The sequence below is a fragment of the Haplochromis burtoni genome, unplaced genomic scaffold (assembly GCF_018398535.1).
Source record: "Haplochromis burtoni strain Fernald_Lab_line unplaced genomic scaffold, NCSU_Asbu1 Contig_112, whole genome shotgun sequence".
Lineage (NCBI taxonomy): Eukaryota > Metazoa > Chordata > Actinopteri > Cichliformes > Cichlidae > Haplochromis > Haplochromis burtoni.
In genome coordinates this window covers 1-16600 of record NW_024582473.1, presented here as the reverse complement: position 1 = coordinate 16600, position 16600 = coordinate 1, and the positions used below count along the sequence as shown (strand labels likewise).

The 16600-nt window shown below is 39.2% G+C and overlaps 2 protein-coding genes across 2 annotated transcripts; both read left to right on the top strand.

The window, feature by feature from the left end:
- Window positions 1-1407: 1407 nt before the first annotated feature.
- On the top strand, window positions 1408-11003 carry LOC102307972 (probable E3 ubiquitin-protein ligase HERC4). The gene is made up of 23 exons (XM_005928345.2): window positions 1408-1698; window positions 1795-1915; window positions 2587-2663; window positions 3481-3702; window positions 3800-3891; window positions 4247-4377; window positions 4947-5071; window positions 5156-5229; window positions 5320-5435; window positions 5562-5621; window positions 5784-5889; window positions 6096-6291; window positions 6405-6553; window positions 6655-6771; window positions 6967-7065; window positions 7163-7333; window positions 7421-7561; window positions 7729-7895; window positions 8000-8066; window positions 8163-8233; window positions 9241-9424; window positions 9554-9656; window positions 9945-11003. The coding sequence occupies exons 1-23, from the start codon at window positions 1473-1475 to the stop codon at window positions 10160-10162; spliced, it is 3033 nt and encodes a 1010-aa protein (XP_005928407.1). The 5' UTR covers window positions 1408-1472; the 3' UTR covers window positions 10163-11003.
- A 1285-nt stretch (window positions 11004-12288) lies between these two features.
- On the top strand, window positions 12289-16206 carry LOC102307428 (probable E3 ubiquitin-protein ligase HERC3; the record flags this gene model as incomplete). The annotated part of the gene is given in 12 exon segments (XM_042223457.1): window positions 12289-12505; window positions 12593-12713; window positions 12838-12914; window positions 13042-13263; window positions 13423-13514; window positions 14077-14207; window positions 14409-14533; window positions 15220-15278; window positions 15406-15524; window positions 15636-15695; window positions 15789-15894; window positions 16008-16206. Coding segments are annotated over 12 exon segments (1528 nt in total), but the record flags the coding sequence as incomplete, so codon positions are not given.
- Window positions 16207-16600: the final 394 nt, after the last annotated feature.

Here is a 16600-nt window from a genome sequence, read left to right as displayed (position 1 = left end):
AGTGATGAGGCCGACTATTGCAGAGTCATCAGAGAACTTCTGCAGGAAGCACTGGGTGGAATTGTGGGAGAAGTCTGCAGTGTAGATGGTGAAGAGGAACGGAGCCAGAACTGTTCCCTGTGGGGCCCCCGTACTGCAGACGACCCTGTCCGACACACAGCCCTGAGTCCTCACATACTGTGGTCGGTCGGTGAGGTAGTCCAGGATCCAGGTAGTGAGGTGATGGTCCACTCCAGAGTTCACCAGCTTGTCCTTTAGAACCGAGGGAAGAATAGTGTTGAAGGCACTATTTGTTGTGGATGCTGCCTCCACAAACGATTTAAACAGTAAGTGGATGGAGCTCCAAGCTCATTGATACAGCTGAAGGTCTAAGATGATCATATTGGGAATATCTGCTCTCAGCAACGTCATACAGAGCCAAGATATATATTATACATGAAATATACAGTATATATTTTTTCCAGGCATATTTGATATATTGCACACTGCCAGGCAAAGCTTAACAGTAACTGCTGTTATTGTTATTTATTATTATTATTATTAGTAGTAGTAGTAGTGTTAATATATATATTTTTAATGAATTAATTTTTTTAGCATAGGAGAGGCCAGGGAAGCAAAGTCAGGAGCATTGAAGGTGGACTGAAACTGTTATGAAGCTTATACATAAGTTCAGTAAGGTAGATCTATGATGTCTGTCTGCTCCCAGTCTGTTCTTCACGTCACTTCCACTTGTTCACGCTGTCAACCTGTTTATGACATCACTGGTCCTGTGCAATCATCTTCTCAGGTTCGTGTCTCAGGTCACACGAAGCACTTTAAGTCTTAGTTCGCATCTGTTATTCTCCTTTGCAGACGCCTTCGTGCAACCCACCCACTCCCCATCACCGCCTATCATTACTCAGGCTCCATTCAAGCCTCCGTCTTTATCTCCACCACCAGTGTCCAGACTCCGGGGGATCCTGCTCTAATGCCCATCACATCTGGGGTTCTGTTATGCCAAGACGGGCCATTGAAGTGTATGAGCCAAATACCTCTATCTCAATTGCATGCATCAATAAATCATGTTATTTTTAGAAACCTCTCCTTCATGATTTTTGCCAAGCCTTTAAATTTATACAGTAGTTGGTTTTTTCTCTTTTTTAAAGTTTGTTACATAAAAAGTTGATACCAGCTAAACGCAGTATCAACATTTCCCACATTGTACAATACAAGCATGCATTTTTGTCCACTTCCTGCGTGTGAAACGAAACCCAATGAAAAGCTACACAATTGACCTCTCCTTGTTATTGTTATTATGATTGTCTCTTATCAGTTTTACTTTCGTTTCGTTACTTTAACAGATCAGCTGACTCGTGTTATTGTTTCCTTTCCGGATGCTGTGCAGCGGCATGCTTAAGTTTAAGTTTCGTTTCTTGTTGACAGACTGCAGAGTGACACAGAGGATCAGCTGTTGCCCCTAAACACACGACAACATGTTTTCCTGGGGAGAGGACTGTCAGCGCGGGTTTTACGTGAAAGACGGCTCCGGTACCGACAGCACGACCACTGATGATGGAGTTCATTATTTAAACATCAGCCATCACATCGCGGATCTGTCGGCAGGTCGAAACGTGCTGGCTTTCGTTAAAAGTAATGGAAACGCGTTCATTATCCGCACAAACGAGAGCAAGGATGGGAGAAGAGCGAGAGGCAGGCAGAGTGAGTATCGGTGTCACTAACAAGTTCACTCTCTGCTACATTTAACCGAACTGTGTCCACTCACACCTGCTGTGTTTGTGGCTTGTGGATCTGCAGAGTTTGTGAAACACAAAGAGAAGATAGAGGCTGTGAGTTGTGGCGATGATGTGGTCGCACTGCTGTCTGTGAGCGGCAAAGTTCTCTGTGTGGACACCAGACACCCACCTTTCACTCCCAGGTAACAGATACAGATGTGCAAACCTTTATTATTATTATTATTATTATTATTATTATTATTATTATTATTATTATTATTATTATTGGTCCTGTGAGAAGGAGTATTAGTATCACGTTAAGAAAAAAAATATTATTTAAAAAAGTCGAAAATGTGTTATAATGTGGAGATGACAGCTGTTTCAAGACAAACTGCCAGTGCTGCTATAGTCTACCTTTTACAAAATGCTTTTTGTAGATGAGTTAGTAAAATCATGCAGAATCGGTTTAAGTTACAAGACATTTTTTCCTTACATAAACACAGTGTGTGACCAGCTGCATCTGGTCAGAAGGCAAAAAAAGTAAGAATCGTATATTAAATAGTTTCTAATAATTAGATACAGTATAAACAGTATATATGTATTCCAGCCCTGGAATATGTGATGATTTTCAGTCTGTTTTAGTTTTTGTTTTTGTCCTGTACCGCCCTCCTGTGGGTATCCGGGTGATGTGCTGGGTGGGTGTGTCAACTTTATTTTCAAAATTGACACAATTTCTTTTTCTTAATGTGGTCCTAATACTCCATCGTAGTCCTAGGAGTGTATACAGTGTGATTCATGTTTATTTGGGTTCATAGTTAGCGCTCATAAATGGCTGTTTCAGCTCTGTTCTCTTCTTCTGCTCTTTCTCTTTCAGGCCACTGGAAGCTTTTTCTAACAAGCAGGTTTCTCAGGTTGCTTGTGGGAGTCAGCACTCAGTTGCACTGACCAAAGGTACAGTCGAATCTTGCAAGCGCTAAAGATTTTTAGTTCAATTCAGTTTTATTTATATAGCACCATATCACAACAACAGTCACGTCAAGGCACTTTATGTTTGACGGTAAAGGCGTTACAATAATAGAGAGGAATCCCAACAGTCAAAGAACCCCTCTGAGGAAGCACTTGGTGATGGTGGGAAGGAAAAACTCCCTTCTAACAGGAAAAAACCTCCAGCAGAACCAGGGTCAGGGAGCAGCAGCCATCTCATCTTAGGTTTTTATTTAAACAAGCTAAAATAATTAAGAGACCCTGAATCAGTCCAGCCAACTTGCACTTCATAATTGTACGGACCCTAAGGTTGTAATTTAACAACATCTGTCATGTAGTTCATGTTATTTGTCTTTGTATACATGTCTATATAGATATACATTCCTCCACATATTTTAAATTGTATAATTATAATACACATGCATGGTACAATTGTAAACAACCAAATAAAGGTATCGATCTATCTAATGAGTAATTAGAGTATTTTAGATGTAGGAACAAACAATATTTTGCCACTGTGTGTTTAGATACTGTGGGCAGGTTAAAGCAGTTTATAAATAAGATCTAATCATTTAAAGCCTAGAAGGACGGGTGAATTTTAAACTTCAGTCTCACTTTCTCCATCAGGTACACATTATCTTTTATGCATACAAGCATTTATATATGAAATCTGAATTGGAAATTTTGTTTCCATTTGGTCATGACATTAAACATAAACTCTGAGTAAAAGTTGAAGATATCAGGAGTGAGAGTGTTTCACAGAGACATGCTGATTCTCCCACAGATGGTCAGCTGTATACGTGGGGCCAGGACTGCAGGGGCCAGCTGGGTCTGGGTACGAGAAAGTCTGTCTGCAGATCACCTCAACATGTGCCATCACTGTCAGCGATCCCCGTGATCCAGGTCGCTGCAGGAGGAGACCAGAGTTTCGCCCTCTCTGTCTCTGGAGGTGTTTTCAGCTGGGGGAGAAATGACTGTGGACAGCTCGGGCTGGGAGACACAAAAGGTACTGTGGCTTTACAATAAATGTCCTACCTTTATTGTATGTTAAAGAACATTATAATCTGGTAACATAATAACACTGACAATCCTTTTCCTTATAGACAGACACACACCAGCTCCTGTTCAGTGTTTGAATATGAAGAAAGCTCAGCGCATTTCCTGTGGACAGGACCACACGGCCATTTTGACAAAGGTTCGACAACAGGAGCGTTTTGATGCTCTCCTTTCTTACTAATATATTATTGTAAAGAGTGTGGATTTAAAAAAAAAAAAAAAAGAAATTATTCAAGGAATGCAAAAAAAAGGATTTTGAATGTTGTCTCAAAAACATCTTCCTATAGAAGTTACAAGTTCTAAACATGAAAAAAGAAAGCTGAAAGAGAATGAAAAGCTCTGTGGAGTTTGATTTTGATGCCGTACTTACCACTGGGACACAAATTTTAAAAGCAACTTAATTCTTTATTTTTTGCAAACATATTAAAATAATTGTCATGTAAAAGTAAATGGCTGTGGGACTTTACACTGTGGTTGTGTGTTTGGCTCCTCAGCATGGTGCAGTGTTTACATTTGGCTCCGGTCAACACGGACAGCTCGGTCACAACTCACTACGCAACGAACTGCGTCCTCGACTTGTTGCGGAGCTCTGGGGGGCAAAGGTCACCAAGATTACATGTGGAAGGTACGACACACATACTGTTTAATTCATGAAATATTCAGGTTACTTTGAATATTTTTCAGCTTTCACATCAAAGATACAGAGGTTAAAGTTTTAAATGTATCCCAGGAATTATTATTTTATTATTTTATATAGAGTAAGAAAAAAAAAAAAACAAAGCTAGGACATTTCACTGACTGTTCTGACCTAATCTGAACAAGATGCATCCTGACCCGAGATCTGATCCTGCAGAATCAGTCTCATCCTTTAACAAGGAATGTTTCTTTGTTTATTTTTTTCAGCTTTTACATCCATGTGAAGCAATTATACATTTTAAATGTATCACTATTCTCTTAGAAGAATGTTTTTATATAGAGTTAAAAAAAATAGATTAATTTAAAGATCACTGGTTATACAGTTACATGAGCATGCTAATATAAAACACCTTAAGTTATTATATTATCACTGAAGAGACTAACAGATATCAGAGACAACATCAAGCATCTTAAATAAAAATGCTTAAAGTAAAGCAGTTAGTAAAGTGTATGTGTGGGTTTGAGGTCTACATATTTAGTATATTATCTTCTACACAGGAATCACACTTTAGTGCTGACTGAATCCAAGAGGGTCTACTCCTTTGGTTGTGGGGATCAAGGGCAGCTGGGACATCGAGAGGAGAGTAATCCATCTGTGCCGCTGCCTGTTCGACTGCCACAGGGTAACTACACCTCTGATAATAAACAAATTGAGGATGCAATTAATTTATCTATGAAAGAAGTGACGTGTTTACTTATCATTTAAGGCACCAATGGGCCCAAAATCAGAAACATCTTCGCAGGAGAAAACTGTTCATTTGCAACATGCTCGTCTGATGAGGTACTGACACTAACACATTAAGTACAGACTGTGATGGGAGGAGGTGCGAATATGTGTGAACATGTAAACAGTCACTGCTTTCCTTCACAGGACATTGACGAGGGTTCAAACACAGACTGTGGCTTTGCATCACAACACTGTCTTGATAACATGGTTGGCAAATGGATCTCTGAATGTGATTTAAAGTCATGGAAAAAGATTAAACAGTAAGTACGATGCACTGGCAGTCACAGCTTGTTGGTTTGCCTGGTGTTGTATGGTTTCTGTCATTCAAATTATTTGTTTGAAAACATTTTTTTCTGCAATCGGATGAAAATATTAAATCTTCACAGGGAAATCTACGGGGCGTTTTCCTCTGCATCCTGTCTGAATAAAAGTTTCCTTCAACAAAGGTAAATACACAGTTTCTGTGCACCACATTCTTTTTCTCATTTCAAAGGTGGGAGATCTGGTGTTTCAGGATTGAAAGAACTGAAATATTGTTTTAGCTGGTAAATGTTTGCTTATGGATAAGTGCCATACTTATATGTGGACTTTGTTCATTGTCTTCTTAGCGGTGATAAACATTATCAAACTTCACTGAAGTACCACGGCTTGAACCTAAAACATGCACGGCTTGCTTTCAAGAAACTGGTAACAAAGGACAATGTTTGGGCAGAGGTATGTTGCTAGAATACATGCAATCTGTAGCAAAAGGTCTTCTTCTTTGCTTGTTATTTTATAAATATCCTACTAATAAGTTGAGGAATCAGCATCTCTCCATAATGTATGAATTCCCCGTTCTACTGCCTAACGTAATACACATGTAACAGTACCTGGACCTAACCGCTGCTGATCGATTCTTGCAATCCTTGCCAAACTAACAGATCGAGGCTGCAGTGCTACGCCTGCTTCCTTCCCTCGACCAGAAACCAGTTGGAGTTGAGGGGTTGAGAATCTACCTTCTTCTCAATGAGCTTCTGCATGCAGTGCTGGAACACACACGGCAACAGAGCATAAAGCTCGCTGAGGCAGTAGCTGGTGCAGTAACAAGGTTGTCGAATGAAAGTCTTAAGATCATAGGTACTGTCACAGCTGTCTACATGATATCACAATACTCTTTTTAATCTGGAAGGTGAGAAAGTGCTCAAAGTTTCATGGCATGTAGTTTTTATCTGTTCTCTGTTTTTCTTCAGGTGACTGGTGGTCCTCGCTGTCACCCTCCACCATGGTGCGATACGTTAAGGTGTGGAAGCAGGCCCTATCAGAGATCCTGTCCTTTAAACCTGTACCTCGCAACTCTGGAGTCAGAAATCTGCTGCTAGTCCTCCAATATATGTACAATGTTAGTATAAATATCCTAAAACAGTCATTTCACTCATTCCTAAAGTGAAATGCAACCCTTTTAAATGATGATAAATAGATAATGAGATGTCCTGTTGTTAGGCAAACAGAAGGGTTGCAGAAACTCGAAGGATACCAGAAAGTGATTTTTGTGTGTCAGCTGATGAAGATTTCCTTTTGGAGGATTTGCAACATTGGCTTTTACAGTCACAACGAAAGGTAAAATGTTCTGGTCTAAAGTAGTGTGTCTGTGTGTAATCTACTGTGTCATACTTTGTTATTCCATTATTCTAACCTTTGGTTTGGTCACTTCTTAGTCAATACCCAGTGTTCAAATAAACAACATGAAGAAATTTATGGGGGGTTTTATGCGCAATCAAACCTTAAAGACCTCTATGGGTTTTTCCCTTTCAGTATTCACATGCTGAGCCTCTCATCCTGTGCAAGTTCCCAATTGTGATGGATCTGCAATCAAAGAAAACAGTGTTTGACATGAATGCTTACCATGCCAAGGTAAAAAAAAACCTTACAAAAACTGGTGTTTATGTGACACAGAATATTTCTCTCTCTTTGAGAAAGAGTAAAACTGACATCATTCACTTTATTTCAGCTTACAGAAGTGACAAAAGTCTTTTTTAGTTATTGGGGGACATTCGGTTGCTATCCCTCAGTTTTGGAAGACTTTCTGTTCGTAGTGAAGCTGAGGCGAGCGTCAGTTTTGGAGGACACTATTGAAAAACTGGCTGATACGAATCACAGAGACTACAAGAGGCCACTCGTGGTAAACACAGCAAGGCACAGATAATATTAAAAACTCGTGCATTCATGCAGTTTTGATCTAAACTTTTTTTGCCCCTGTGTCTTGTAGGTTTTCTTTGATGGAAATCGTGTGATCGATGCGGTCTACAAGAAAGACTTTTTTTATGAAGTCTTTCATGACTTGGTCTCAGCTGAATCTGGGATGTTCATGTTCAATGACTCTGAAACAATGGCATGGTTCTCCTCAAAAGTAAGCCTTCCTATTGATTGGAAATAAGATTAGACTCAGAATTTTCTGATTATTTTAACTGATTATAATACAATATAACTAACAATAGTTTAGTACAGATGATAGTCATCAATACAGTCTTTGACAACTAACTTTTGATTTTAATTTGTCCTCACCGTTGACACCAGGCAACTCAGGAAGACCAGCGTTTCTTCCTGTTTGGAGTTCTTTGTGGATTGGCCTTGTACAACCAGTGCATCATCCACTTACCCTTCCCACTGGTGCTGTTCAAGAAGCTGCTCGGTGTAAGGCCTTCACTGGAGGATTTGATAGAATTCAACCCAAGTGTTGGAGAGTAAGGCAGAAAATTTAATAACAGTTATATTTACTTCACACAAATTTTTAGTTTTAGGTGTTGATTGGTTATACAAATGATCCTAAACTATATTATGTTTACAGGAGTCTGCAGTACATTCTGGAGGACTACCAAGATGATGACTTGGAAAACCTGGACATGTATTTTTCGGTAGGGGTTTTCCACACAACTTAAATCAAAACAGTTTTCAAAATGGTCTTGGGATTCGCAATTCTTATAGCAGTAAAAAAAATTTTTTTTCAACAGATCAACTGGGATGGGAAAGACGTCGATCTTGATCCAGAAAATTCGGAAAAATTGGTGACAAGTCAAAATAAGTGAGGACAATTAAAGTGTTTTTTATAACATGTTTTTGAAAAGCAAACTATGAATTATCCTGCCAGAGAGAAGCTACACATAACAAAAAGTCATAACATAAAATAATATTTATATTTAGTAAATAATTTCTTTGTTGTAACAGCACTTCTTGGAAAGAATTGGCATGTTTTTTTCCACTAAAATTGGGTCATATTTGTGCACATTTGTGCGTGGCGCCCATTTAAACATGCCAGATCTTCTCTGCCAAAGCCAAACAGCCTATTCTGCTATTGACTCTCATTTTTAGGCTTCTGGTACTTGCAGTTCTGACAATCAGATGCTTATTATGCACCTGATTGTGCCAATCAAGGCACATTGATGGAGTGAGCCCTAGCACCACCTCCAAATTTGAAGGCCAAAACAGGGGATATCAGAGACAGGTGAATCAAGAAGACACCACCACAAAATTTTACTGTATGATCACAGGGTCAAAGTGCGGATAAAACTAGGTTTTGGTGGAAACAGTGTGATGTGTTGGGTGTATGCCAGCAAATGATCCAATCAATCCAACAAATAACACCAGACAAGAGCCAATAGCAGAATAAGCTGTTCGGCATTAGCAGAGATGATCTGGAAAGTTTGTCATGGATGAAAGTCACATGCTCAACTCTGCTGCTCAACCCACAAATGCATTTTCCTTGCAAATGTGACACAATTTGAGGGTGAATAATCAGGCTTTCCAATAGTCTAAGTTTATTTGCCAAGAAGCATAGTTACAACAAGGACATAATCAACCAACCAATTTCCTTATTTTTACTACTAAGGTTAGAAAAGGTAACAAGGTCCAGTGCGATACACCACGCTTAGTTTGCCTGTTTATAGGCAAGTAATTTAAGCAATTAATGGGAAATGACCATGGCAGAGATATAAAGCGACCACTCTTTAAACAAAAAGGAACAGAACAGTTCATGATTTGACCAAAGTGTGATTGTGTTTTTTTAAATCACTACTTTTATCTTCCAAACAGGAAGGAGTTTGTGGATGCCTACGTGAATCATGCCTTCAACACATCAGTGGAGAATGTGTTTCAGGAGTTCAAGAGAGGCTTCTTCCTGGTGTGTGAGCAGGATTTGGTGAAACTCTTCAGGCCAAAGGAGCTGCAAGAAGTGATGGTGGGCAAAGACTTCAGTGACTGGGAAAAGCTGAAACAGGTAAATCGTTAGTGACACAAAGATGTAATTTGTCTGCAATTTTTTTTTATCACATCCTTGTGCATGCTTTGATTACAGTTTGAATGAATTATTTTCAATATATCTAACAGTCTCTTTCACTATGATTAGAACACACATTATGAAGGTAAATACAGCGCAGGCCATCCCACCATACAGATGTTTTGGGAGGTTTTTGATGAACTGACTGAGAACCAGAAGAAAGCTTTCCTTTGTAAGTATTTGATTTGATCATAAAAGCTAGTTAAATGGAAGTTACGTTACTAATCTGCTTTATTAGCAGGAATTTACCATTGTAAATTTGCAACATTGCTTCATCACAGTGACTACTAAAGTTTTGATCACTCAGGAAGGTTTTGACATTTGCTAATCGATGCAGTGAACATGTGGTAGGAAACATCAGTTGCACAGCAGCTGAGGCTGTGGATAAAGCACCCCAACATGCAGAAAAGTAAACAAAAACTCACGACATTCATCGATTTCTGCTTTTTTCCTCTTCTAGGGTTTGTGACAGGATTTGACCGGGTGCCTATTCTCGGTATGGACAAAATCAAGATGCAAGTCAAAGTTAAAGAAGTCGAGGACGTCTCCTATGACCAGTACTATCCTGAGACACACACGTGCTTCTCGACCTTGGAGCTGCCGTTATACTCAACTAAGGAGATCATGCAAACCAAACTCACAGAGGCCCTGAGCAACAATAAGAGGATCCATAAGTGATCAGTATTATAAGACAGTTTTTTACTGTATTGAACAGTAAAATGTAATTGTTGATCAAGTCTAGCGTTTGCAGTTACTGAAACATACTTACTGTTACTGTCATGATCCTGCGTCTTCTACCCAGCGTTTTGGACTTTTGGTTTGGATTTATTTAATAGTCTGAGGTTGAGATCTTTGCCTCCTTCTTGGGTGTGTATATATTGTTTGTGTCTCCCTCTGTGCAGCGTCATGATCTCATCCATTCTCGGGCTGTGTGTTCTGCCTGTTAGTTTAGTTTCTGGAACATAAAAAATTTATGATGATGACTTGGCATATATGCTTGTGTGTATATATATATTTTTTAAGTGTAAATAGGTAATATTAGATTATAAAATTTGGAGAAAGTCTGTCAGTATTTCATAGTTTTTCCCCTAAATGTTACAGCTCAGAAAATACACAAAATAACTGCACTCTCTAAATCATAATCAGCCACACTTATACAATGTTGCCAGTGTTGCCAATGTTAACATATGTAAGTAAAGATTTGCAACATTTTATGAAAAACTTTGCATTATGTAAAAAAGAATGTTAGTTTTCAACATAAACTACACTGTTCTGTTTTCCAGATGTGGATTTACTATTAAAGTTTTACTTGGAGTTACCTGAAAAGTGACCCACTTTGCTCATTTCCTTCTCAATATTGTTATTCTTGCTTCAGAATAATCCAACCCCTTCCCTTTAAACCAGGATTGCTCTGTTTGGCTGCTTCCACAAACAAAAGATTTGAACAATAGGTGGGTGGAGTCTCCACCCTCAGCCACAGCTGTGTGCCAAAGTGTCATGTTTCGGCTGTGTGCAGGCAAGAGAAGGACCCAAACGCAAAACTCACAGACACAAAAGTGAACTCAAAACACTGCTTTATTGCAGGCTTGGGAAGGAAACAAAGAACAAACTAAACTGGGGAAAACTACAACTAACTCATACGTGAAAACACATGTCCACTCACACAGCTATGAGCGAGACCACAACACTGACAAAGAGAAACACAGGGCTTAAATACACAGAGGGATAACGAGGGAATGAGACACAGAAGGAGAGCACAGCTGGGAGTAATCAGGCTGGACGAGACAAGGGAAGCAAAACTAGAATCACTCACATGAGACATGGACCTTCAAAGTAAAACAGGAAACACACTGACTGAACTCTAGACATGCAAACTTAACAGCAACTGAGAAGACAGAACATAGGGACCTGAAACATGGGACAGAAAGGCACAGTAGACACAACGTGGACATAACAACGCCACAGGGAAAGAGTAAAACAAAACACAGAACCTCTTAGAAAATAAAATAGGAAACATAATGAAACGCAGACATGACTACATGAACTTGACAACATAACAGACATGAAACACATGAAGGGCAAGGGAGACTTAACAGGGGTTGGAAGACACAAGGGGAATCTAATAACAAAGAACTAGAAAAACTCATGAGCTTAATCATATAAACATCCAAATAAACTAAACTCAAAACACTGGGTCATAAGACCCGGGATCGTGACACCAAGCTGATAATATTTGGAATACCTGGTCTCACTGACATCATACAGAGCCAAGAGTTTAAAGAAACAGTCTGGAACAAAGTACTTACAAGCTTTTAGCTCACAGCGATTACTTGTACATATAATGACACCATTGTCTGAATCTTAGGTCATGTTCAATATGAGCATCCATCATTGTGATGGTATGTATGACAGAAAATAAGGAAAAGCACAAATGATATCTTGCACACCTACTTAACAGTTAACAGCCTCACACATTTTCTTGTTATTTAGGGTAAAAGCCACACCTCCTTCAGAAAACACCAAATGCAGAGTAACTTCGTGACTCATGCGAATGACTTGCTCAGTATAGGTAAATATGTTGCTGTCATGCAAAATCTGCACACGTCAACTCCAGTTTCGTTTTTGGTTTTCCAGCTAAGGTAATAAACCACGTGCCAGTGACTCACTAGGTGTGGTGTTTTTATTGTTTGTAAGTTTTGTTTTCTCACAGCTGACTTTGCTCAATAAACCAGTCAGGTTTCGTTTCATACTTCCACCTGAGTCATAAAAAGCAGCTGCTTGTACTGCACAGTCATTTTAGCATCATGTTTTCATGGGGAGAGGACTGGCAGCAGGGCTTTCGCTTGAAAAGACCCTCAAATATTTCACCTGCTGATGGAGTATGCTCTCTAAACCTCAGCTTTCAAGTCACAGATCTTTCAGCAGGTCACAGACTGCTTGCCTTCATTAAAAGAAATGGGGATGTTTACATCATTCACACAGTTGAGAGCCAAGATGAGGGAAGAGTGAGAGGGAAACAGAGTGAGTATCAGCTTTATGTCTCTGTCTCAATTTCATTTCTCTGCCTGTGTTGATCCACTATGACCTGCTCTGTGTGTAAATCTGCAGAGATTGTGAAATGCGAAGAGAAGATTGAGGCTGTGAGTTGTGGTGAAGATGTGGTGAGAATTCTGTCTGAAAGCGGCATCGTTTTTTGTGTGGATCAAACTCGCCCTCCTTTCAGTCCCAGGTGAGGTCAAAGATTTGCAGCTTCAGCTTTTAAGGGATCGTCCTTCAATTTCCAGTTGAATTCACAATAACCTGCCGTTGTAATCACAGAAGAGTTTGATCACTTCTTGCATGTGTTCTGTCAGCACACCAGAAGCACTGCGCAACAAACAGGTGTCTCAGGTGACTTGTGGGAGCCAGCATACAGTCGTTTTGACAAAAGGTAGCGTGAAGTATGTAGTAAGCAATAAAAGGCTTGTGAACCTGAATGAAAACGAATCCTTTTCACAGGTTTAGTGGATTTAGGAGTTTAATATGATAGAAAAGTATTATGTTGATTTTCCTCACAGATGGTCAGTTGTATACTTGGGGCCAGGACTCCAGGGGGCAGCTGGGTCTGGGCACAAACGAGCAATACGTGAATTCACCCCAGCATGTCAGATCTTTGTCAGCGATCCCAGTGGTCCAGGTCGCTGCAGGTGGAGAGCAGAGCTTCGCCCTCTCTGTCTCTGGAGGAGTGTTTAGCTGGGGCAGAAATGACTGTGGACAGCTTGGACTGGGTGACACACAAGGTACTACAATGAAAGTTTAAATCTCTCACTCTCAGCATCTGTCAATATCTGTAAATATCGCACTGAAGTGTGGTTCCCAGAAGGAATCTGATGTATATGTACTCAAGGTGCAGGTATCAAAATATACATGCAATATTCAGTATTTTGTTTTTCTCATAGACAGACATACACCGACTCCGGTTCATTACCTAAACATGAAGAAAACTGTTTCCATTTCCTGTGGGAAGGACCACACCGCCGCTCTGACAAAGGTGAGTCAACAACAGTTAACAGGCTCACATACAATTGTACCACCAGAACAAGCAGCGAAACAATTAAATGCTGACTATGATTTAAATGAGCTGTGATTAAAACATTGGTAGATGTCAGAAGATGTATTTTGTCGTGTGAAGTGTTGAACTCAGTATTTCAGTTGTGGTGTTTGTCGTTGTTTCCATGTTTATTTCCATAATCTTTGTTTTTTGTTTTCTTTGAGCATCTTTCAAATTACTTTACGCTTTAATTTGAAGGTTGCTTTACAGGAGGAAATAATAGATGAATGCATGATATTTGATATACACTCAATCTGTATTCTTTTTTATTTTTTTTGTTTAAAGTTGACTCCAGTTATTTATATTGAGGTTTATTTTATTTGTCTGTTTTTTAATTTGAAAGAAATTCCAGTACTTTCATGCCATCATTGATCATTTTGCATTAATTATGAAAGCGCCTTTTTGTTTCTTATTCTTTGGCTTCTAATTGCTTTTCCACAAACTCCTGAGATAACTATATGTACATGGCAAAAATGAATATGGACTGTTGTCTGGTTCTCAGGACGGTGCAGTGTTTACATTTGGCTCTGGTCAATATGGACAGCTTGGCCACAACTCGTTACAAAATGAACAGCGTCCTCGGCTTGTTGCAGAGCTCTGGGGGGCAAAGGTCACAAAGGTTGCATGTGGGAGGTAACATTTAATTATTATTATATCATAAATAATTGAAAAAGAAAAGCGTTTACTGCTGAGCGAACAGGAAACTTCAACTTCTGTCTTATATCTTCAGAGTGATCATACTGAGGTCCACCTACAACACAGATGTTTAAAACCTTTGAAAAAGCATGTTTTACATTGTGGACTTTCCTTTTCATGCACTCTTTTCTCAATCAGCTACCACACACTGGTACTGACAGAATCCAAGAAGGTGTACTCGTTTGGGTGTAATGAACAAGGGCAGCTGGGACGTGAAGAAGAGACTCAGGCATCAGTGCCACTACCTGTGCAACTGCCACATGGTAAATACATTTAACTGAACAGAAGAGTCAATTCAATTTACAATTACACAAAACTAACAGTAACAATTAAATAATTTTATTGTTAGAGTAATAATTAAGGTGTGTCACATCCAACTGTATAGATAGAGGTTATAAACCTGACAAAGACACACACATATATTCACTATGCAACAATAAAAAGTGCTACTCAGAGGTACTGAGTCTTCTGACACCAGTGAGGAGCTGCACTGTTGGGCTTTGCACTTGCTGCAGGTGTAACACAGATGAGCCAATAGCCCAATAGATAATTGGGTAAAGCTTTAGTTTAAAATAATTAGTAATTCTGACTATAAGGGCTTGAATATAATCATAGACAAAATGTTTGGCCACGCATCAAATACTGGAAAACTTAAAATAATCTAAAAATAAATGTCATGAACTCACGGCAGGTTTTCGGTTTTCTGCTGTATGTTTTTAAAGTGCTGATGAAAAAATAATTTAAGCAAATAAAACTGGACCTGCATTTGATCCAAATAACCAAGTTAACCACAGTTAACAACAAAAAGGTTTATTGCCTAAATGTCACAAATTAAGCCCACTGTAAGAGCAAGTCGCTATATCTTATCTTTCTTTCTGGAACTAAAAAACCATCCCATACAGTACAGTTGACCCTTAGGTAGATAATTTCTCATCTGTTTTTATTCTAGACATTTCTAACATCTATGCAGGAGGAAACACTTCATTTGCAACACGCACGCCTGATGAGGTACCAGCACAAATGCATACAGTGCAGTAAGGATACCTGTGGGAGGATGTAAACATGGCTTTACCAGTTATATCTACTTGTGAGGTCATGTGTCTAAACCAAACATGAACCTTTGCTTCTTTCACAGGGCGCTGATAACGAGTCAGGCAGTGGCACAAAGAACAAGGTGACAGAACACTCTATTGATAACATGATTGACAAATGGGTCTCTGCATATAATCCAAAGCTGTGGAAAAATATAAGAGAGTAAGTCTAACACAAAAGCAGCTGTTATTGTTGTTGTTTGTAACTGGTTTGCTGCACAGCATGTACACTGTAGTCTTAGTGTTACTGACTAACCTCATGAACTCTTCACAGGGAAATTCACAGGATGCTCACATCTCCATCCTGTATGAATCAAAGCTTTCTTGACAGGAGGTAAGAACACCATTCATGAGCACGATCATGACTTCTTTATATTTGTTGAATTTAACATTTGAAGATACACATTTGTCATTTTCTTCATGTCAGCAAAGATAAACATTTCCAAACTTCACCAACGTACTCCGGTTTGGACTTGTCACTTGCACGGCGAAGTTTTGAGAAGCTGGTGATGCGAGATGTTGTTTTTGCAGAGGTATTGAACTGGAATGTGACTAACACACGTTTGTAACCTGATGAGTAATTAACTAAAAAAGTAAGAAGTGGACTTTAATTAAACCTTTAATTAATAACAAGTTGCATCAGCAGGCTGAGACTGCTGTTCTGCAGCTGCTTCCATCTGTTGATATGAACCCTGTGGGAGTGGAAGGATTGAGGATCTTCCTGCTTCTCAATGAACTTCTGCATGCATGCATAGAGAAATGCAGATGGCAACAGAGCAAAAGGCTTGCTGATGCAGTCGCTGCTACCATGCAACGACTCCCCAATGAAAGCGTCCAGATTTTAGGTACGGTGACACCTACTATTTTGCTTACTGGCTGTCCCGACTTTAGTGCAGTTCTCACATCAACATCATTCTATCCAACTCCAACAGTTCTCAAAGCAGTTAATGCATTTCCCATAACACAATCTCACCTATGCAAAAAACACTAAACTAACAACTAATTTAACAAATCTGAGGAATTAGTCCAAAACCTTGCTGAAGCTTTGCGATTTAGAGCTCATAATTATGTCACAACTCAATTATTATTTAATGTAATTTAATTGTTTTTAAAGCAATTTTAAAGTCTGTTGTTCAGGCATATATTTAGGCAGACTTTAACAACTTTAAAATCTTCAGCACGTCTATTAAAAGTGTATTTATTGGATTAGTATATACTGTTTAAATGCATCAATGTATT